The 24,052-nt window shown below is 46.1% G+C and overlaps 1 protein-coding gene across 3 annotated transcripts in view; it reads left to right on the top strand.

The window, feature by feature from the left end:
- The window catches only part of LOC138566881 (peptidoglycan recognition protein 1-like), a 67,414-nt gene extending 49,248 nt beyond the window's left edge, over positions 1-18,166 (top strand). For all 3 annotated transcript variants that reach the window (XM_069644600.1, XM_069644601.1, XM_069644602.1), the window contains 2 exons: positions 9,948-10,066; positions 15,414-18,166. In XM_069644600.1, the coding sequence (XP_069500701.1) occupies positions 9,948-10,066; positions 15,414-15,592 (298 nt within the window). In that variant the 3' untranslated portion in view covers positions 15,593-18,166. The remainder of the gene's footprint in view (positions 1-9,947; positions 10,067-15,413) is intronic.
- Positions 18,167-24,052: the final 5,886 nt, after the last annotated feature.

The raw sequence follows: 24,052 nt of genomic DNA, 5'->3' as shown, positions 1-24,052 counted from the left end.
TGTGGGTTAGATTTGCCCTCAAATCAAACTCCCAGGTTGTATTTTTGTTCTGTGGTACATTTGAGTGAAAGTACACACAGTCCTGATTACATTTCTGTGCTGCTTCTGATTGTATGACATTTTGCAAACTATCTATATTGAGGGTGTAGCTGGTGGTGGATGTTTACACTCTTGACAAGTTCCTCATCACGGGCACCCTGTTCCTTCACGCTTATTCTGCAGGCTTCCATTCTAGACCACAGATTACAGTCCTCTTTACTAGAATTGTGTAGCGACTTGGTTTTAGGCTCTTTCCCATAGGAAGAACACATATGTCCATGACGCGCCTTGTGTTTTTCTCTATGCGAATACTTTATTTAGGAGGTAAAGGCATACACTTCATCAATGCATAATGAGTGGTGCAGCTCTCTCTAGGTAACCAGAGACATTTTATTCTGAACTCTCTTGTAACTGTACCCCAGCGTGTTATTATATCACAGGTTAATTGTATATGTAGCCCCCACCATGTGGTGGCTTTACAGTTAACACAAGTGTCCTGTATGTGGTTAAATGCGCAAACCTTGAAGATTAACTCATCTTCCAGTAATACAAACTGCTAATTGAAAGTATTTTGTTTTTGCTTATGGATGTCATATAAATGGTCAGAGAGAGGCTGTTCTCCCTTGGAATTAGGGGTAGCAGCGCAACACAAAGTCATAACCTGTATTGCATCACCCCTGTATTTTTAAACTTCTAGTCCGAGACCTCATGAAGGACACATTTCATGGTGTGCTCCCCTACAGGGCTTAAGTGCTGGCGCTGCAGCATCATGGCCCTCATTCCGAGGTTGGTGCTAGTCATGGCGCTATTAGCACCAATACCGGTACCACCACCGACTTGGTGGTATGGGGACTTACCAGTCTATTCCGACCTTTGCGGGACCGGTAAGTCCCCATCTGAAAAGCCATTCCCCATTCCCATTTGAGCCCCTATAGGGCTCAATTGGAAGGCATCAATAACGGTACTGCATTTTGCGGTACCGTTATTGACCCCGGTATCCCTTTGCGGGTCCCATACATAACGCCTGGTCGGACCAGGCGTTAAGGACGGGGCCGCAAAGGGACCTCGGAAAAGGGCGCAAAGGGATTACCGGCACCGGTGTCATTACCGCTGCCCGGTATCCCTTTGCGCCCAGGTCGTAATGACCCCCCCATGTACCCAGTTACCCTTTTGCAATTAGGTTTATGTAGCTGGCTGTGAGAAGTTCATCCTGGTTGCTGGCAGGTGACATCCTGGTTGGTGTCAGTCTATCAATTTCTGTCAGCACAGTGGGGATGTACCCTCGAGTAAGCACACTGGCTCTCCCTCTTTAAATCCAGAGGTGAGGCCCTGCATCCAGACAATATTCCCGTGGGCATTCTGTTTGTCAAACACATATATATCCCAGCCTGTGTCTCTGGGATGCGTAGAAGTTGGACTGAATCCACATCCTGAGAATTTGCCCATGAAGAAGCCTACAAAAGATAAATGTAGTGAATGGCGAAGAATGGCTGAATGGCAGAAGGTTTAAAAAGATGCAACCATCTGACTGGGACCCTTAGACACAAACACACTTTTCCCATAAATAGAGAAGGTCTGCTCTAATGACTCATAATGACTTGTAATTGAATCATGAGGTTGGCACCTAGCTGAAGACGGAGTAAGGAACTCACTATGAGGGAATCTGTCCCGACCCTTCAAAATCTCATGACAGTTAAACTCTGCCTAAGGGAGCTCTGCAGCGAAAGCGGACCTGTGCTCACTTTACTTATCTGAGCAGGAGCAGCCTTGAGCAAGAGCTCTAAATTCTGCATTTCTTCAGCCCTCCCAAGGAACATGACCATGCTGCTGGCAGCTGGCCTGTACAGGCGGCCCACGCGTACCTTACAAAGTTTAACAGGTGCCCTCATACCTTCTCTTTGCTATGGGCTTACCTGTACACCAGATAGCTTTCTCCACCAAAGCAGAACTGTCCACAACATCTCCCGGCATTGCCGAGCTGTTTCTTGTGGCTTCCCTGTTGTGCTGACCTCAGGAGACCTCACCTGTAGCGCCGCTGAGGCCACAGAACATGAAGAGACCTGTCAGCCAAGATTGTGTCAATCCTTGACCCTAAGAACCTGAACACATGACAGCTGTGGGTGGCAGCTGAAAATCTTCCTACTTCCAGGGTGTCCTCAGCAACGGGCATACTCCGACAAGGGCAGCACCAGTTTAGACCTGCTCAGGTTAGAAAGGGCCAACGCCCTTGCTCTTCAGTTCTATGCATGCATGTATATATGTATGTGATTTATGTAGTGCGAACAAAGTTAAAGGAAACACAGCTCTGCTCACAGCCACTGCACTATGGGCCTGATTCTCAGAAGCATTTTACAATGGTAAATCCCTTTGGAAAACGCTCTGTGAATCAGGCCCTATGTGTCAAAGCTGTCTTAGATTCTTCCACCCTAATGCTCACTGACAGCCATAAGTGGGCGAACAGCCAACAGGCTCAGCAAGCCCTCTGTGACTCACCCTCAGAGATGTATCTAACACCACCCACTCACTCACTCCTCCCTGCCAGACTCACAGTGTGATAAGCATTCCTTCTTTCTATATGCTAGCGGCATAGCGGAACTTATTGACTCCCATAATCTGGTTGTATCTTCATTACAGCGCTCTAGTTCGCCACTGCATCCCTACACTTACTCTTGTACTCATCACATCAGGATACAGCTTCCAACATGGGATCTTACGGGGCTATCTCTCTGCGTGTAGTACCGAAACAGCAACCAGTCAGGTTATCAACAACGCCCTCCATACCGAAACAGCAACCAGTCAGGCTATCAACAACGCCCTCCATACCGAAACAGCAACCAGTCAGGTTATCAACAACGCCCTCCACACCGAAACAGCAACCAGTAAGGTTATCAACAACGCCCTCCACACCGAAACAGCAACCAGTCAGGTTATCAACAAAGCCCTTCACACCGAAACAGCAACCAGTCAGGTTATCAACAACGCCCTTCACACCGAAACAGCAACCAGTCAGGTTATCAACAACGCCCTCCACACCGAAACAGAAACCAGTCAGGTTATCAACAACGCCCTCCACACTGGAACAGCAACTAGTCAGGTTATCAACAACGTCCTCCATACCGAAACAGAAACCAGTCAGGTTATCAACAACGCCCTCCACACCGAAACAGAAACCAGTCAGGTTATCAACAACACCCTCCACACCGAAACAGAAACCAATCAGGTTATCAACAACGCTCTCCACATACTGGACAAAAGGGACTCATGCGTATGGTCCTACTTGGTCTTTCCACAGCCTTCACCGTCGTCGAACAAACAGGCCTATTTACACAACCACCGACGCAGTTGGGTTTCTCAGACTGCTTGAGTAATTGTATATAAACAAAGGCAACACAACACCTTCCTTTCAGGAAACGTGGGAACATGATGTAAAGAGTGAGTCACATCTGCAGCTTAGCTATTTTCCTTTTTAATCATACTTGGTGTTACAAAAGCAAAGCCAACGCGTTTCACCCTCACAAGTTTCTACAAAATTAAATGTGAATCATCAAATACATTTTCTTTAACCTAAAAGTCCATCTTTTGTTTTAAGTAGATAGTGAGCATTGTCTTCTCTTATGTGTTGAAAACAGCCGCCATTTTTAAAGGAAATATGCCACATGCTGTTTGTATTCACTACACATGACTTAGTTGTATATCTACACTTCTTTCCCAAAGTGACCAATATAGTGTCCGTATTAATTGTTCATATCATTATATTCATGAAGTTCAAAAATAATATGTATATATCCCACAATTACTAAATATAAAGTGCTGGCCTAAAATATCATAGATGCTGTAATTTCATGCTTGTACTGTTTGATTATCCTGTTCTATTAACACGTGCAGAGATTCAATGTCAATAAAAAAATCAACTCTTCCATCGTAATATACAATATAAAGTGCATATGCAGATAAAGTGCAAACCTTGAAATCGGAGTTCCTAAATTTCAATAAAGTGCTAATAGCATAATATTGCAACCAAGAGAGTTCCAATGTATCCTATAGGTCCTAATAAATCTGTAGACCAGATTGACCTTACAGCTAACTCTGACCCCACCAGTAGGTACATAACAAATGTGCCCACTTAAAGGCTGGGGGACTTCTGAAAGTATCACTGCCTTAACCCAGGGGCCTCACAAAAAGTACAAGTGCTATGTGACACGTACAGACCCTCTTTGCATTTATATAGTTCATTAGCAATTCGAATACAATACCTTCTGGAGACAAATGATTTCAAAGGATAAATCTTCTCATTACTTATTTATTGTTTTATTATTATTTTCTTACATAAGCATCAACATCATATCTAAAAATGTATACAAAAATGACGGTCATTGATTAACAATCGTTAAAACCTTAAATGGAAGAAATACATTAAACTCTGAACTTGTACCATTCCATTTTTATAAAAATACCACACCAACCTGTGACCTAGTGTATCAAAGCATTCGTAACAATCACTTTCATCCTCATTCAACAAACCATTCATACCTGTGCAAGAAAAAAATGCAGTAATAATCATTTGTTTAGAAAAAAAACATCTGGGCTAACATATAGACCTTAGATGCTAGACGATATTCGTCGTCAAACAAAGTGCATAGATATTTCATCTGCTTTTGGCATATATTGTCAAATCACTCTAATATATTCAATCACCACATATTTTTTGTGTAAACAAAAAACAATCAGATTCCCGAAGGGAATTTAAACTGTAGTCATGTCAAAACCCAGGGGCCCGCAGATGTGCTGGGCTACTACTCCCATGACCCCTTACCATTGACTATGCTGGTTAGGCCTGATGGGAATTGTAATAACATGTTACCCTTTATCTCGTTCACCCTGCTCCGCTTGAAAGAATGTGACCTAGATCGCATAAACACAGCTACCAACATATGAGCAAAGAGAAGCTTGAGGAACCCTACTACACATTTCTTGAGGGCTAGACCCAGACTCTGAGCTAGGGCATGGAGAAAACTCCTGTCAACCGGGAATACTTCATATTACATGTTTGAACCTATATGCCGTGGTTTATATGTTTACAGGCTGCAACATGTTATAGCTTGGAAAAGGTGCAGACTGGCACTCGGTCAGGAAGCAATTGACAACAGCCAATATGGAATAACATATTAATATATCTATTTATATGCATCACTAACTAAAGTGCCTTATCTGTATTTGTAAAGCCATAGAACATCTGGTCCCAGTCAATTACCTTCTGAATAGAGGGATGAGTCAAATATAAAAAGGCGTTCCCCTCTATAGCTTCATAGGTACTTGTAAGAAACAGGTTTTCTCTATGTGTGTGGTACAGATGTGGTGTGCACTCCTTCTTACAATAAAAACTAATTTCATTGCAAATCTTCGGATAAGAAGGGGTTCTCAAATCAGGAAGTGAGGAGTCGAAGTGTGAGCCCACAGGCCACCAGAGCCCCCCTAGTTACAAAAACACACGTAACACCTACACATTCATTCTGATGCTGAGGAGGCAGCGAAAAACAGAGGTTCCCGATTTGTTTCTGCATACAAATATTCTCCTAGTTTCAAAAGAATCCTTATACAAATCCTGCAAACTGGACATATATGACAATTCTCCTGACATTGGAATCATTTTCTTTTTTTTGTATTTCTAGTTTATTAAAACTTGAACACAACATTTTAAATAATCACATCATTTCATCTATATTATACATACATACCCACAAAACAAATCATTATCTTTGCATTACAACTCATAAAGCATATGCCTATTTCACAAGAACATTTTCCCCTAAGAAGGCATGCATTATTACTGAAACCTTAACTAGTCCAATAATTAGTGCTGTTGACTGACCACTTTGCCCAAAACCACTCACTTTTCAAGAAGTCCACATGTTAAATGTTGCTGGACATGACATTGACCAGTATTTTAAAGTTTCTGGGTTTTCGTGATTTTTCCATAGTTTTCTTTGCTGTGCACATGCGGTAAAAAATATGGGGTTTCTTGTTATGCCTGTGCTCAGGAATATGCCCTTAGCTGATGATTCACTGTGCACCTGTGGCGAGTCGCCTTTCTGGATCAGTGTAGTGCGGAGATTGATAAGAACACTCCATATGCTCGGTGACATCTGGTGGTGGCAGGATCAGTAGGGCACAAATCAAGGGTATCGTTCACGAGGCAGATGATTTTGGAATGAAGATAAAGCTGGTACAGCACATGACTTCCTGACTTCTTAATCCTCCCCAAGCCACTGTGCTCCCTCCCGCACAGAAAACACACACGTTTTTAGCAGAAAGGATGGCTCATGTATTCTCATCGGCCAGGAGATCCCCTGAAGCCACACAATTTTTCCTGGTCTCTGATCATCAGATTTTGGATAAAAGGCAAGCTCTTTGAGGAAAATATAATCTCAGTTTGGGGTTCGTGCTTGTAGCTGTTCATAGTCCCTTTCAGTCATCGTCACTAGACTGGAGTCTCTGGATCATCTCTCTGAAGCCTGTATCCTTTGTAATCCCTGTGAAAGACCTTGATGAGACTTGAGAGGAGAAACAAGGAAAACTATTCCACATTGAAGCCAACACAATTGTAGACTAATTCAGGACAAAGAGAACTTGCAATACTTTTGGAAGCTGTGAACTGGCCTGATAGGGAAAAGTCTCACCCGTTTGCTCCCTTCTAATGAAACATTGGACCACTGCTCAAAACTGCATGACGGTGCAGTTAACAGTCCATACCCAGAAGCCCAAGATCGCTCTTAACCAGCATACCTGAAAACATCCGGAGATACACAAGTGTAAATATTTTCCTAAAACCAGGTGTTGGTTCCTTTCCTTCCCACGAGCATAGAAAAAGTGTGCTTTGAGAACCTTCCTGGTGGCATTATGTGATATCAAGAAATGTTATTTTCCTGGTATGGGACACCATGAGCCATCAAGTAAAGCTAGTATCCATTTTCCAGGTCCTCAGCTGGAGCCTAAAGAATCTACTAGGCTGCAGCTCTTGCATTGATGAGCTGTCTATCGAACAATCTGCCTGCTCACCAAGATGGCCCCTGCCCTATTTCCTGCGGCCATGTATGCTTCGTAGAACCCATGAGTCCTTTTTCAGATGCAAAGGATTTCAAAGCAATGAATGTGAATATCTTGAAAACCACTGGCAGTACCAATTGTTTCTTTTTGTCATTGTGTTCCTCAAAAGGATACGTTTCCAAAATCACTGACATTTTGAGCTTGTTCTCATCGTTTGTACAGCCTTTTGTGAAACCGATATTAATTAAAATGTTTGTCATGATCTGGCATTTTTCGTCAAGGAAAAATGTTCCTTGATTTCCTAAATTAGTTCATATTTTCACATTTCCTGTGTATTTCCTATCATACAATGTTGTTTTAGGTGACCACCAGGTCATTTGAGATGATTTCTGGATGGTAATCTGATTTAATATTTTCTAAAAAGGCCCTTGACTTTGGAACCACAGCTCAAAACCACAGAAGATTTTGTTATGCGTTGAGTGGATTTTTTATTGAGGGTTTATATTACCAAATGTTTTATTTCATGTTACACATTTTTGACTGGACCTCAAGCTAGTGTTCATTTCTGCTACGCATGTGGCTGAATGGTTTCCTACCCATATAGCCTTTCGGGAGTATAGCCTCCATCCACTCACTCATATTACCCTGGGTAACTGTGTTGGAAAGCTGAGACTGACTGAATGGAAAGATACAGTTTATCAAATTCAGCTTCCAACAGCCTTCAATATTCTCGGCTAAAATCTTATGAAGCTCTAAAGGAGAGTAAACCTGCAACACTACCTTTATCCAATCTTATCCTAACATAGAAGGAAAACACTGATTGTGATCAGTAAATCTCATAAATATGCTGACAGTTCATCAGTCTCACCTAATATTAAGGGTTCCAGGCAATAAAAGTCACGCGAAGATGGGCGTTCTAAAAGAAATTGCATCAAAAAGGCTGTGGTGTGGCCCCCGCAATCCATGTAATGGATACGGGGGCCACCCCTGCACCCCCACAGACCCATTATACCACACAAGGGGAGCAGGGGATACCCCCACAACGCCCGCTCCCTTGTGTGGTAAACTGGAAAGACTTTTACCAGGTCAAACCACAGCCTTTTTGATGCAATTTTTTGTTAAAGACAGCCATTTTTCAGTGACCGTATTACTGGATACCATATTAAGCTAGATGAAGTGAAGTATCCTGGGTATCTGGAGAGCAGCACATTGCAGGACGCAGGTATGAACAGAAGGAAACTCTTTAATAGTTGCAGGTTACAAGGTGAGTGTTTAAGCAAGAAAGCAGGCTATTAGCTTCCACCAGGTATTAGCTCCCATCCTGAAGTCCCTTCCAGCCGTCACCCCTGGAATCTAGCGAGCCCCAGATTCTACATTCCATTAGGCATTCCATTAATACATTCCAACTCATGCACCCAAGGCAGACATAGCCCAGCCACAAGGGATACCAGACTAGACTCATCTCTATCCGAGAACACACCCGACCTGACAGAAAATACAACGGTGGAGGCTGACAGTGGAACGTCGGCAAGGAGCCTATTCAATACTTTAACATGTTTTACTGTAAAACAATCCATTCCAATGACAGCGACATATGTCATTACTTTCCGTCTTACTGCATTGTTAGCTGTGTGTTTTATCACTCGTTGCTGGAGAGGTTTGTTGTTAACTTTTGAAATGACTCAGTTCAAATAATCATGTTGACCGCACCTGGCTTCAACCGTCTCCAGTTGACTATTGTTTCTTCTGAGATAGGGATCACACTGGGATGCATAATTCCAAATATGACTGAACTGTAGCTTTGTGCAGTAGTATTGTGTCTTTCCTAGTCCTTTTTCCAGGCCCCCTATGAATGGGGGATAATAACCATGAGATTAGGCTTGTTGTCTGTATGATTCCCAGGAATTGCAACTGGTGTTACCCGCAGGTATCATCCCATACTTGCCCTTTGTTAGAACACCCTCTGTTATCGCACCTGTTTCCATGTCAGCCGAGGACAGCACTCCTCCTCTGATGATAGCAGTCAGAGTCTGAAAAGGGAATTGCACTAGCCAGTCTCCTTCACATCTTCCTCCATTTGTTTACCACGTGCCCTTATTCTTGCGTTCTTGTTTCTCACAGGGTTTCTCCACCATAACATTGCCCCACCCACCTCTCGTTTGGACTGCCATTACCCCTTTGTCCCCAAACCTTCTCTTTTCACTTCATAGTTCTTTCTCCTCCTCTTTTCTTTTTTGTTTGTTTTGAAACTACTTTATTCAATTTTCCTCCTCTTTTCATTCTCTTTACAAGTCTCCCAAATCACTGCTCTTCAACCTGCCTCTATTCTATCCCCGCTTTAATCAATGTGCTCTATAGCATTTCGAATTTTTCCACTCAGAGTGACTCAGTCTCTCTCTCTCTCTCTCTCTCTCTCTCTTAAAACTGGGTGAACTAGTCGACATTCATTCTCCATACATTCATTAGACTTCACCAGACCTTCATCCATGTTGCATAATATTCTGTAGAAGTTATTGTGGCAAGCTTTCTGTAATGTTTGCTTTCTGTGCCTGTGTAGAATCATCTTGACTGGCTTCTGTCACCTGTCTGAGGATTGAATAGTCATGTTCTGTTATGTGGCATTCATCCCATTGCAGTGGGGCAGAGCACCACCTATAAGCACTGGGTCTCTGTGAATTCCAACTAAGTCCAATTTCATGTTAATTCACCCATTCTGCATAATGGGAAAACGTTCTGCGCAGCTCTACTCTTTGTCCCTCTTTCTTCCCATCTGTGCCTCACTATTCCTCTTTCCCTCTTCTCTAGTCCTCTATCATTCCATCGCTCCTCATCCCATTTGTCACTTTCACCCTCTCCTTTTGCAGTTTCCTGATCAGCGAGGACGGGAACTTGTATGAGGGTCGCGGCTGGGACACAGAAGGGGCGCACACACTCCACTACAACAAGGACAGCTACGGCGTCTGCTTCTTGGGCTCCTTCACAGGTGAGAAGGTCACTATCATCTACTGCATGGAAGCATAATCTCCATGAAACCTACAAGTATAGGTGCGATCTTAAGACCGTGTGCTTCCGCCTCTGGGAGAATCTGAAATTGTCGAAACACAAGCATTAAAATCGGTTGAGCTTTTTAGGATAACCAAAATGAAAAGGTGTAAAAACGTATGCATGAAACTAATTTCGGTGGAGAGTATCCGAAAAGTCAACTTAATTTTTCCGTTTTGGTGGATTGTTCGGCCCAGCCCTACAACACAGTCAAAAACACCTGGTGCTTGAACATCTTTCAGAGAAGTAGAACGGATCTGGGGCATTATAAAACAAAAACTCTGCCCTTGCAGGTGACACTAATCTAATTTGAGAGTACTAAGTGCCTAGAAGGTGTTCAAAATAATTGTTGCTAAATATACAGGACATGCGTTGGGTGCATAGAGGAGTCTGGCCACTCTGTTGCCTCGTTTGACCAGAGGTAGAGCAGCCATATCCAGCAACAGCCTTCTGGACTAGCCCTGTTCTGTCGTGTCTCACTCTGTTTTAGTTTCATTATGTTGTGTTCTTTGACAACTTTATTATTTTAACTGTCAATTGTAGTAACACAACAAGCAGGAGAGGACTGGTGACCTTTGGCCTGGGGGCAAGTATAATTTTCTGGCCTGTGGAGCAGTGCAGTTTCCCAAGCCCACAATGCAGCAGCCCTAACTTCCACAACAACTAAACTCAACACCAACCTCTCTCCCTTCCACAAATCTAGTACATGTAGTAGACATTGTGTCCGAGCCTCACCTGGCTTGGGACACTCGTCTGAGTATCGAGTTAGCACGTGCCTATCTGTGAGGACTCACCCCACCTGTCTTTTGTACATAGGTGCAGTGGTCCCCAGCAGGCAGGAGTGCTACTGGGCATGTCCCGAAGCCCCAGGTCTTCAAATTACTTCCCATGGCTAAGGAGAGGGAAAGAAAAGAGACCCTGATTAGTACCAGGTATAGGTTTTCTAGTACCTTAATAGGGACGAATAGGTGCTGTGATTGGGTCCATCCAGTAAGTAGTTACCTCACTAAAATCCTGTGACGCCAACCCTTGTGGAAACTTTCCAGAGCAAGAAGTTTTACATAAGATCCTGGAGGCAAGCAAAGACATTACTAATTACCTTAAAGAAGAAAACAAAGGTCTGTGTGGATCCAAGACATGGTGCACTATTAGCACTATTGTGAGAACGCACAACTTCCGGGTCTCAGTGCTTATCGGCGCTCTTCCGTGGTGCGGGGCGTCAGCACGTCTCTTACCCACGTGCTGGCATCTTCTTAGAGGAAAGGACACTTCGTGTCAATGGCCATGTAAGAGTGGTCCTTCTATGCTGTGACCGCATCGGGAGCAGCATCCCCTGATGCAGCATGACGTTCTCATTCAGGGCAGCAGATAAGCCTTAGAATAGTAACATGGGAAGGGGAGGGACCGGAGTCCTAACACATTTATTGGCATTACTTCCCTTTTATGCATCGTATCATTCAGTCAACAAACAAGGCTTGTGCCTCTGCACCCTTAGCTGGTTTATTGTCATTCATGAAACGGATTAGCCATGCTGGAAATACTGTATTAGTTATCCATTTTCATAAATGAAGATGAACCATAGATGACAGCGCTGGATGCTCCTGCAGGCCATGCCCACATATTTCTGAAGTCAGCCTATGACGATGGCACTGCTGTGCTACTGTAATAACAGTCAGCACTGCTGCTGCAGGGTGGGTTAATTGGGCATGTTGTTCAAGCAGCAACCAGGGCTGCTAACTATGTTAGTGGGCAGACAGTCACACATATGCATAAGTGCCTGTGTGAAGGGTATGACTGGTGCATGGCATGCATGGCTCTGGCTCATCTGCCCCTCTGTCGGCTGGGACACTCAGCGGGAACATGTAGGGCCTTGTTAAGCTGAGCACTACCCCATAATGTACGGATATGTAGCCAGAATAGGCTGTGCCAATACGCAGCTGCATGGCATGCTTAAACACAAGCTGGCACATTGATTGATAAGCGCCACACAGTCACCACTGCCATCAGTTGGAAAGAGAGGAACTTGGCACAGAGAGGACAACAACAGGACATTCATTAACCAGAAACACCAGCATAGGATAAGGAAAAAGGGGCAGTGCCAAGGAGGCGTGCCAGTGCTGAGTGCCGAGCTACAGAAAGAGATGCTGCTGCAGTGTTTGACAGGCAGGTTCATCCGTTCAGTCTTGCTTTTGTCTGCATTTGTTCACCACTTTAGTATAAAGAAGCAACACTTGCACTCCGTTTGTTTGAATATATAGTCTAAACTCTATATGTTTCACTTGTAACCTATAGAATCAGAGAAGAAATTGTAACAAGGACAATATTTTAAAAGAAGCAGCTACATATTTGGTGGCTTATATCAAGATGCAAATGGTATGTTATGTTGCTCAGTGTTTGTAAATTGTTCCTCTGCCATTGATAGTACAGACATCAACCTCAATGAGCCAATATGTTGACGCAATAGCTGTTCTAAAAAATATTTAACAAATTAAGCACCGGCCTGTCGAAAAGCAGCTGGGTAGAATAAAGAGGCAAATGTGTGGCAACAGACTACAATCTGCACTTGGTATGTGGCCTGTGAGCACAGAGAATACAGTTAGTCGGCCCTTATGATTGGCTGTGATGTCATTGCCCTGGTTTACAATGAAGTATCTGGCACTCAAGCTTTCTTCTGGGTGTTCCCATCACCTCTTTCTGTGTTCTAGTGTGGTGGCAGTCTTATAATGTGATATTTTAGCCACCATGTGTGAAGCTGGCAAGGCTGAAGATTTGCTGCCATTAAGGGACGTTCTCAAACTAATAGATTTTGGTATGATAGCTGGGATCCTACTCTACAGGCCCAGTTAGTGATATATCACCTACCTGGAGTGCACAGAGTAACCAACCAAGGTATCAGAATCCCCCTTGTGATACTTGGGCATCTAGGTGAGCACGATGGGTGGGGTCGTTTTCATATTATTTTCTTAGACTAATTTCAGGATTATAAAAAGCTGTTGAATTCGGTCTTAAATTACCTAGAACACTGATGGCCAGAGAGGCACTTTCAAAGACGATCATGCGCCAGGGGGTATGTTTTATATTTTAACATATGCATATAGGAATGTAGAGTGATTATATGACCAATACCTCATCTTTAAAGATGTGGAAAGAGACGCCGAAGGTCAAACTGATGCCATTGAGGTCACATACGAAGTGTATCATATGAAAAGTGTGCAGTTTTTCCCTTTTACCAGCTATTAAATATTACTTGGGGAAGATTGAGCCAGTCCTATTGTATGGGCTGGACATGGCCGATGTCGATTTGGGTCCATGTCTAGACTCTATGCAAGGGCTTCTGTAGAATAAAGTGCTGGGGTTGGCTTCATCTATGCTGAATTCGTGATACATCACAAACTGAATCTTGTCTCTTTACATGCTAGCAACTGTGGAGACAATTAGTGATCTATTCGAAGTTCCTGAGACCCCCTGCATATTCTCTTTCTGTTGACTTTCACCAGATATTAGAACATGGTACAGTGTCCTCAGTTAATTTGTTTAGGTCTTGCGATCTATTGGTACAAATTGGATCTTCTGATATGGAACTTTGGTAATCCTGACAAAGTCAAATTTGAACTGTTCCAAGATGACTGGAGGCTGATGATCGAATCTTTGTCTCGATACTCATCCTATCGAGAATATGCTAGGTTTCCTCAAAAGAGGGGGGACTTGCCTATTTATCTGCCGTGTTTTCCCTGTAACAAGATCAGACAGTTTGTTTTGTGTTTAAGGTCAATCAATGTCACACAAGGGAAAGAACCAGGCATTGAACTCTTCCAACTGGTGCAGCTGCTTCTTCAGTGGAATGTTGTTTCTGTATATGTCCTACCTCTATCGAGAGTCTAACACATTATATGTTGGAATGTAAAGGTCTGAGTTCTACCAGATTGATTGTTTTCCATAAGGAACTGGATAGCTTTTCAACCGTTCACGCCATAGATTTGTTTTGGTCTTGGTTTATGTGGGGAGTGAACATATCATTAATTATTGCACTTGTTCGATTTTTAAATGGTATTGATTTTAACTGCTACATTTGTATGTGAATTTATATGTGTATGTATTGTGAAATGATGTGTGATTTGTATGAATTTGTGTAAGGTTTCATGTCAACCACATCACAATAAAGAAAAACAAAAGAGTGACATATTCACATTGGAAACTTTTGCACGGGTATATTGCTGTGACCCTTTGTCTAGAGTCAGTTTACCTGTACTCAAGTCAAAGAGTACATCAGTCGGGGTGATGCTTCTACTTTTGAAGCATATTATAGAGCATCCTAGCTTCAACACATCAGGTCTTGGTTTGGCAAAGGGATATATTACCAGGTAACATTACAAATACGTAGGATGATTAACTCTCTAGCCGACTGAGTTCGAAAAAAGTACCCTGAGCATGATAGGTCACTAGAAATAGTTTGGATGAGTGCAACTAACTATAGGGCAATTATATGAAGGCAGTAGGCACCTAGGATTTGCAGTCCTCTGTGATAAATGTCATATGGCAGTGGGAGATGTCTTGTATATACTGGTTACGCAGTGGGGATGCTGAAAATAGAGTAAACATTTCTAAAGGAGCTGAGTATATGCACTGTCAATGCAAGCATTCTAAGATTTAGGGAGGAAAATGTGTAAATGAGTCTGGATGCCTGTACTGCATAATATCAGAATGTGGTACTGGGGAAGAGCTGGAAGACGGGGAGCAGAGGATGCCATGGGAGAATATGAACCTACTATCCCGAATCACTGATTCCGAATGATTTGTGTGCTTTGCTTGATAAAGCGCAGCATGCCCCAGGCGTAGGGTCACCTCTGCTGGCTTCCAGGGACTCTGGTGCAAATACTCAATAAAAGTGACTAGGAGAAAGTAGTTAAAGGGGTCTGGAAACTGGATGTCTCCATTAAACGACATCTTTTGGGCTTGGTGTCAGTGAGGAATACATCTAAGTTATTCTCGTTATTAGGTTTGGCACTGGCTAAGAGGCAGATCACAATGCAATGGAAATCTGCATCGGCGCTCAGTAAGAACAGTCGGTTGAAGGACAAAATGATAGAGAAAGTGGTTGAAAGGGAACTAGTTCAAGTTAACAACTCAACATGGACATATTTCTGAACACAACGGTTATCCCTCTACCATAACACCCCCCTCCCAATAGAGGATTGTCAGATTCATGGATTGTTTTTCCCAAAGCTTAGGTGGTACTTTATACTAAAAGTGGAAATTGCAACTATCAACCAATGCTCTCTCTTTTCCAGATGAGACTCCGCGCTCAGCGGCCCTGCAAAAGGTTGAGATACTGATCCGCACCGGCATCTCCAGGGGACATCTCCGGCCTGACTACATCTTAAAAGGACACAGGGACCTGGGAGACACAGAGTGCCCCGGAGAGGCCTTGTACGAGCACATCCAGACCTTGCCACACTTCCAGCCCTGAGCACACACTGGCTGAGAAAGGGAAATTAAACTGTAAAATAACTTTGGGGCAAATGTTAGCTAAAATGGTTTGCTTTCTACATCTACTGAGTGCTGCAGGATCCGTCGAAAGACCTAAGTCTATACACCATTAGGTGACGCAGTGGTGACATTTTCTTGAACGTGCTGAATGCACAGAATGGACCACCAACTTGCATGTTTAAGTGCACTGCAGCCCCGTCCATTCAATTTTAAATGGTTTTTGTGACGGGTGCAAAACTAACATGTACATCTGAGTGGATTCGTAAATGCCTTCTGCCATGTACATGCATTATGGGGGGCATTTAACATGACTTTCTATGGAACCTGCTCCTACAGAACCAGGGGTGTTGCTAGGTGTGGAAAAGATCCGGGGCTATGCTAATGTCAGGACTGTTGGTACTCTGGGCTAGCTTACCTTTTTAGTTGTAGCCCCTGAGCTTCTATCCGGGGCTACAACCAAAAGACTCGGGGCTATAGCCCCCTAAGCTCCCCCCCAGCAATGCCTCTGTCCAGAACTATCAAGGGCAACATTGCCTCCCTTGCTCCAGCCTTGGCTGATTTCTGCTATCACCCTGTTGTCACTGGCTCCTTCCCGCCACTCTTCAAGCACTCCCTTGTGCACCCTCTCCTCAAAAAGACTTTTGCCGACCCCTCCAGCCCGGCTAACTACTGCCCTATCTCCATCACCCCCTTCCTGGGCAAACTCTTGGAGAAGCTGGTCATCTCCCAGCTGATCTACCACACTGAATCTGTTTGTTGTCTCCACGACCACCAGTCTGGCTTCAGAGCGGCCAGAGGCACGGAAACTACACTCCTGAACTCCTGTGGAAACTTGCTCTCAAATCTCAGTTCCAACTCTCCCTCTGTTCTCATCCTTCCTGACCTTTCCTCTGCCTTTGATATGGTCAATCATGCCACCCTTAGAAACCAGTTCTGTGATACCGTTGGTATCATGGACCTGGCACTGGACTGGTTGACCTCCTTCCTCTCTGATGATCGACTATCCCAGGTTCAACTGGGCCCTTTCCTCTCCTCCATCACACACTCCACCTCTGGCATCACTCGGGGCTCTATCCTCTTGCTGTGGCTCTTCAACACCTACCTTGCCCCTCTAGCCCATTTGATCTCTTCCTTCTCTCCTCACTTCCAGTGTTATGCAGAAGACACGCAGCTCTCCTTCGCTGCCTCATCTTCTTCCTCTCTCATTCCCAATTGTCTGACTGCTCTTCAGGCATGGTGTGCTGCTAACAATCTCGGCCTGAATGCCAGTAGGACTGAGATCCTATTCATTGAGAACCCAGCTCCCTCCTTCCCTCCTACTCTCTGGCTGCCCTCCTTTGGCCCTGCGCCCGCACCCACCTGCGAGGCAAAAAACCTTAGTGTCATCTTCGACTCCACTCTCTCCTTCTCTCTTCACATCACAGTCCTTGCCAAGAAGGCCCACTTCCAGATGTACCTCCTCAGAGGCATTCTTCCTTTCCACACCTTCCCCAGAAACTCAGAGTCTCCAGATCTCTGGACCTCTCTAGGCTGGACTACTGCAACAGCCTCTTCCTCAATTTGCCTAAATCCTCCCTTTGCCCCCTTCAACTAATCCAAAATAGGACTGCAAGACTTATGCTTGGCCTCAGGCCCAGGGACTGCATCTCTCCAGCCCTAAAATCTCTCCACTGGCTCCCGGTTGCTGTGAGGATCAAGTTCAAAACCCTCTGCATTATCTACAAGGGTTTCTGGGGCCTGGGACCCCGCTACATTTAACTCTGTATCCCTAAATACCTGCCTGCTAGAATCCTTTGGTCTTCTAGTTCCAACACTCTGCAGATCAGATGCTTTTTAAAGCAGACAGAGGGGGATAGTTCTCTCTCTTCCGCAGATGGCTCCCTGTGGAATGGCCTCCCTGCCCCTCTCCGACATGAGGCAGAGCTCCTTAAATTCCAGAAGCTTCTCAAGACCGTCCTTTTCTCTTCCTCCTTCCCTCTCGCCCTCCCATGCTAATGTCCCCCTCTGCTCATTTTGACTAGCTACATGGTACCTTCTGATTCATACAGGACACCAGGCCCTCCTCGACCAGTCCACCCCTGCACTTGGTCTCCACTGACCCCCCCTAAACTGCACTTGCCCTATCAGGATCCCTCACCATAGCCCAGCCTGACAGGGCTTGCACCCCATTGAGCCCATCCAGCCTCATTTCTTGCACTTAGCTTGTGGACCTTCTTCCCTTACACTCTCCACATTCTGGCACTTGTCCAACTGGACTCCCTTAGCAGTCGCCCATGGGCCTTTTATCCTCCCTCCCTCAGCAATTGCGTGCTCGGCACTCTGACCTGTACTTTCTTTCCCTCAGCATTAGCGCATTGCGATTTGACTGGCATTTCCCAAACCCCTGCACTTCTTGCTACTGCACTTCCATGAATGGCACAAAGCCTAGTAGGACCGTTTTTGTTTTTCTTCATCCCTGCCCCCCCCCGTACCCTTTTGTCTTGTTGCTCTGTGATACACATTTGCTGTATAGGCACATTATAAGTACCCAATAAATAAAAAATACAAAAATAAAGCCCACCTGCTTTTTATCAAGTGCTAAAAGCTGCCAGATTCCATACGAATCCAGGACATTTACGACATCTTTTAAATACATTACTTTTTGGCTAGCTTAAGAGTGGGGGAGGTGAAAACAGTAATATGGCTCTGTGCCTCCGCTTTGCATCCCAAAATTAAGGGAGTTCCCCCAGACTCTAAATACATGTCTAATAGAATATGTGGGAAAGGATTTTTAGGAGTCAGGACAATAACAATCGCCTCCCTGGTAACCCTTTTCAAGTGTGATTTTCACATAGAACCGATACATTAGGATTATACATTTGAGTCAGGATAATGTGTCAGTTGGCGGCTTTTGGTCATACGAGTTGAGTGGGTTGATGGTCCCAGAACGAGAGCAGTGGCAGTGCCAGGAATCAAATTTAGGGGGTGGGCACAGAAGGGGCCACAGGCAAAGGTGGCGGGTGCCTATAAAAGGGGTATTAGTATGCTTTTCCCGAATTGACTTGGGCCCTATACCTGGCATCTTTCCCTCAGAGCCCAGGCCCCATACCTGGCATTCGACCTCCCTACCACCAGAGCCAAGCCTGATACCTAGCATCCTTCCACCCCCACCATCCAGAGCACATGCCCCATACTTGGCATCCTGCCTCCCCACTGCCAGAGCGCAGGCCCCATACCTGGAATCCTTCTAGCAACACCAGCAAGAACCCAGGCCCCATGCCTGGCTTTCTGCCTCCCCACCACCAAAACACAGGCCCCATACCTAGCATCCTGCCTACCCACTGCCATAGCCCAGGCCCCATACCTTACACCCGTCCACCCCCACTGCCCAAAGCTCAGTCCCCATACCTTGCATCCTTCCTCCCGCACTGCTCAAAGTCTAGTCCCCATACCTGGCAAACTGCCTCCCCACCACCTGAGCTCAGGCCCCATACCTTGCATCCTTCCACCCCCACCACCTGGAGCCCAGGCCCCATACCTGGCATCCTGCTTCCCCACTGCCAGAGACCAGGCCCCATACCTGGCATCCTTCCACCCCCACCACCCAAAGCCCAGTCCCCATACTTGCCATCCTTCCTCCCCCACCGCCCAAAGCCCAGTCCCCAAACTTGATATGCTGCCTCCCCACCTCCAGAGCTCAGCCCCCATACCTGGCATCCTTCCACCCCCACCACAAGATCCAGGCACGTGAGCAGGACAGTGGAGACGTACATAGCGACATACAGATATATAGCGACAGGATGGATACAGATATATATGGGATACAGATAGATAGCATATATAGGGGATACAGATCATGGCAACAACACGGTGAAGAGGTGTTGCCACCGTCCGCACCATCTGCAGCGTCTGCGACATCCGCACCGACCGCGACATCCACACTGACCGCGACATCCGCACCGTCCGCATCATCCGTGCTATCCGTGCCACCTGCACCATCCGCACCATCCTCACCATCCGCACCATCCGTAATATAAGATAAATGTAATAATATAGTACAGATTTCCAGTATGTGTGTCACATTCCATAAACACTATGTGCAAGCTGTCATACAGTCAATACAGCCACTAGTTACAACTTAATTGAAGCCTCAGGTTGTTTATGACTTACACAAATACACTCCTTTTACTTGCTCTATGAGTGCTAGACGTGAGCAATTGTGCTGCCAGAGCTCTCTTGCGTGATGCGTGTTCCACCACAGTCTTAAAGTCTGCACAGAGCTCACTTAATACCACCTGCTGATGCACTCCCTGCTATGGGTCAGCCCAGGACATATGAAGTGAAGGGGCCTTCCTGAATTCAGAGCATTTCATCACAGTGAGAAACCAGGGGTCCACCTCATAAATCATACTTAAATGGGACAGTGGCTGGGAAGACAGCAAGGAACTGGTGGCAGCATCTGATATGAACTAGAGGTCTGGTGATCTCTGAGACTCAGTTCAGGGGTATGTCATCAGCAAATGGCTGCTTCCATGTTTCATGATACAGTCTTGTTAGCAGCGACCTTGGGGTCAGGGACATGGGAGGTGGTACTTTGCTCTGAAGTCTGCAATGTTTGCCCGTATTTATAGCCAAATCCAGCTCACTACACTGCGCTATAAATGAAAGGATGGGGCATTAGTTAGCAAGGTAACTCTTTCAAAGTCATAAAGATTAATACGTGATTAACAACCTGGGTTACGCTCGTGTCAGGGACTGCCCCGGCAGCACTGCTGCATCCACAGGGTCCCGCAGATGCGTGCCCTGTAATTATTCACTAGAGCTAAAGAATGGTGCACGCTTTGTCCAAGGGACACAAAAGCCCCACCCAACGCAAACACAATGGGCCTCATTAGACGGTAGGCGGTAGGGGGTTACCGGCACCGGTAAGGCCACCAGTGCCGGTAATCGCCTACCGCCCTACTACGAGGTCCCTCAGCGGGAAGGGAAGGGACCCGCTGAGGGACTTCAGAGCAAATAACGGTACCGCTAGCAGCCCTATGGGGGCTCGAATGGGAATGGGGAATGGTAATTGGCGGGGGACTTACCGGGTCTTCCAGGGTCGGAATGACCCGGTAAGTCCCCATACCGCCTACCCAGACCCAGAAGGCGGTAAGGGGTAGCCATGGCGCTAATAGCCATGGTTACCTCCTACCGTGTAATGAGGCCCAATTATACGAAAAATCCTGCCACTAAATTATCAGACGACCAGCTAAGCAAGTCTACAAGTCTGGTGGTCCTGTAATAACATGCCGCGTAGCACTGTGTACTGGCACCATCACCGGATCGCACAATTTAGAGTCAAAATGCCGGTAACACCGGCACGGGTAACAGCACACCCTGCGCTACTAGTGCCAGAGACACAGACATCGGAAGTACCAGCACCCCCAGACACCTGCCGGAAACACCGACCTATTGCGAACATGGTTTTTACAGTGCTACCAGCATAAAAATGCCAGTAGCACCGGAAAAACTATGCCGGAAACACCAACATCGCAGACCAGGCAGTAAATGGTCCCAGGTGGGGCAAAATGGTCCCAGGTGGGGCAAAATGGACCACGGGTGCACCAATTCCCCCCAGGTGCATTCAATACAACCAGGAACACTAGAAAAGGCCCACACCCACACCCGAACACTACATCAACACAACCATGCTGTCTCTCTCAGTTGTAGCAATGGACATGGAGACACTGCACGCTGCAGTGAAGCTGAATGAGCTGGAGCAGTACCAATGGCAGCAGGAGGCCATGGAGAGGAGGAGGAGGGTGGCTGGGATGCAAGTGGCGGGGAAGAGACAAGCAGTCATTCCCTGCACAAGGGCCACACCCTGGGCCCTGACACATGGGCAGATACATACGATGTACCAGTAAACAGGGATACAATTCATTAACTACTGACCCTAATCCAGGGCGAGATAGGGAGCAGGATCGGCACCCGGACAGCCATACCACTGCTATGGAAGCTGGTGTTGGTCCTGCACTTCCTAGCCACAAGAATATTCCAACACTTCGTTGGCCAGCTGCATGGCATATTGCAGCCCACATTGCTCGTGCAGTTACTGGAGGCCCTCCTGCACCATGTGGGGCTGCACATCGCCCTCCCAACCACCCTGGCACAGGTGAATCCCACCAAGGCCAGCATCTACATGCTTGAAGGCATGCCAAACGTGCTTGGAGCATTAGACTGCACACATATTGAGTTGGTGCCCTCAGGTACCACAGATGAAGTGTACAGGAACCGCCAGCAGTACCATTCCCTCAACATACAGACGACCAGTAACGCCGACCTCACCATCACGCATTGCTGTGCATGCTTCCCAGGGACCAACCCACAACTTCATTGTTCTGCGGTACAGCACCCTACCAACATACACAGCGCGGCACAGCGGACAAAGGACCTGGATGTTGGGTGAGTACATGGACAAGTAAACACACATTGCTGCATGGTGAACAGGCCAAATGGGGTTGGGGAGCATGGCACAAATGCATTATCCACAACCAATAAGCATAAGAGGGTACAACCAGTGCATGCCCCAAAGTCAGTCCACAAATCATGGGTGTAACACCAGACTATAGCTGTGTCAGTCAGTGGCAAGTACATACATTAACCCTGAGGAATCAAACTGGCAACACATTAAAAGAATGCAACACTGCCACTCCAATAAGTCACACCCAGGTCAATGAAGGCATGTCCTAGCAAGGTGCATTCATACACAGACCGTGCAGAGCCCTCAGTCACAGGCAACACCACTGCTGTGCACCACCAGCCATGCATTGACACAATCAATGCAATAGTCAAAGTGCACCATGCAGTGCACCATTGACACTTTTGTGAATGCTGGTGCCCAACTGTGTAAGTCAGTAGGTTAGGACGGGAGATGGACAACACGTCCATGGATTGCTGTTGCCAGCTATTGTGATGACAAAGAAGAAATGTGTATATTGTGCCTACTGTGCATGTATGCTCTCATGCCACATTGATTCATGTCAATGCATGTCCAGTGCAGGCATCATGTGGTGTGTGCAGACACTGTTGGGACGGTGGCATGGGGATTAGCACAGCACAACATGGGTATATGCATGCTGGGCCTGTTGGTGGCTAGCACATTCCCACCCACATCAATCCACCCCAGGGAGTACACCACAGCTCGGTTTGGATGAAACGCAATTGTCATCACAGGGTGCCTCACAGTGCATGACTCACATACTTTCCATGGTTCTGGATGCATGAAGTATCATAGAATCGAATAACATGCCATTTGAATGTCAGATCTGCCACATGCATGTCATGGCATGTCATGGCTCACCTTGCTTCCCCCTCCTTGCAGGTGATTTCGGATATCCATTACTAACATGGGTAATGACCCTGCTGAGGGATCAACATACACCGGAGGGCATGTCATGCAACTGTGACTATCAGCGAACAAGGACAACCATCGAGCAGATGTTTGGACTTCTAATGGCACGTTTCAGATGCTTACACCAGTCAGGGGATGCCCTAGTCCTGGCATGTGCAATGTTGCATAATATCTGTATAAGACGAAATATACCCCTGTCCCCAGACCTCGACATGCCACCCATCAGGACCCTTTCGCAACTTATGTGATTCTCACTCCCTCTCTATTTTACCCTCTGGCTCCACGCACACAGTGGGCCACACTTTGGATGCTTTCATCTCTACCAACATCCCTCTCTCTATCCCTCTTACTACCTCTCTCTCTTGGACGGACCACCCACTTCCCTCTTCACACTTGAAGCTCTCCTCTCCTCTTGCATCAGCACATGCGGCGCGTCCACTTGGTCTCAAAGTCACCAGATCCATCCTTTGTCTCCACCTACCCTCCGCCTCCTACTCCTGCGGCTGACTGCCACCCTGACACAGCCCTCGCTAACTTCAATCTATCTCTAACACCCTTGATACTCTGTAATGTGGGTCTGACTGAAGCCTTTGAAAAAGTGCAACTCTTGGTACGACTCCGATCTGGCTGCCCTTAAAAGCAAGTGTAGGGCAGCTGACAAGAAATGTAATTCATCGGGCGGACCCTCTGACAAACTGGCCTGCTGCCTCCTTCAAAGGCAATATCAACTCTGTATCCACACCAAGAAAAGAGTCTTTATTCAAGCCTGCATCTCCGTGGCATCAAGCAACAGAGCCAAACATTTCAAAGTCTGTAAGGAACTGGCCTTTCCTGCAGCAGCCTCCTCTTCGTTCACACCCACCCAGGACCTTTGCTCGGCCCTGGCTGCACATTTCACAGCAAAAACCTAAGACATCCTTTCCTCTCTCTCCTCCACACCACCTCATTCACCAACATCTCTGGAGCCTCTCTTGCCCCCCCACCACTTCTCCTCTCTTCTCTCACTCCCATCATACCTGATGAGGTTGCTAGACAGGTCCGGTCTATGAAGGCTTCATCCAAACA

The sequence above is a fragment of the Ambystoma mexicanum genome, chromosome 2p (assembly GCF_040938575.1).
Source record: "Ambystoma mexicanum isolate Mex_15411 chromosome 2p, UKY_AmexF1_1, whole genome shotgun sequence".
In the NCBI taxonomy this organism is placed as follows: domain Eukaryota; kingdom Metazoa; phylum Chordata; class Amphibia; order Caudata; family Ambystomatidae; genus Ambystoma; species Ambystoma mexicanum.
The sequence above is the reverse complement of the archived record's forward strand: the minus strand, read 5'-3'. Positions and strand labels throughout refer to the sequence as shown.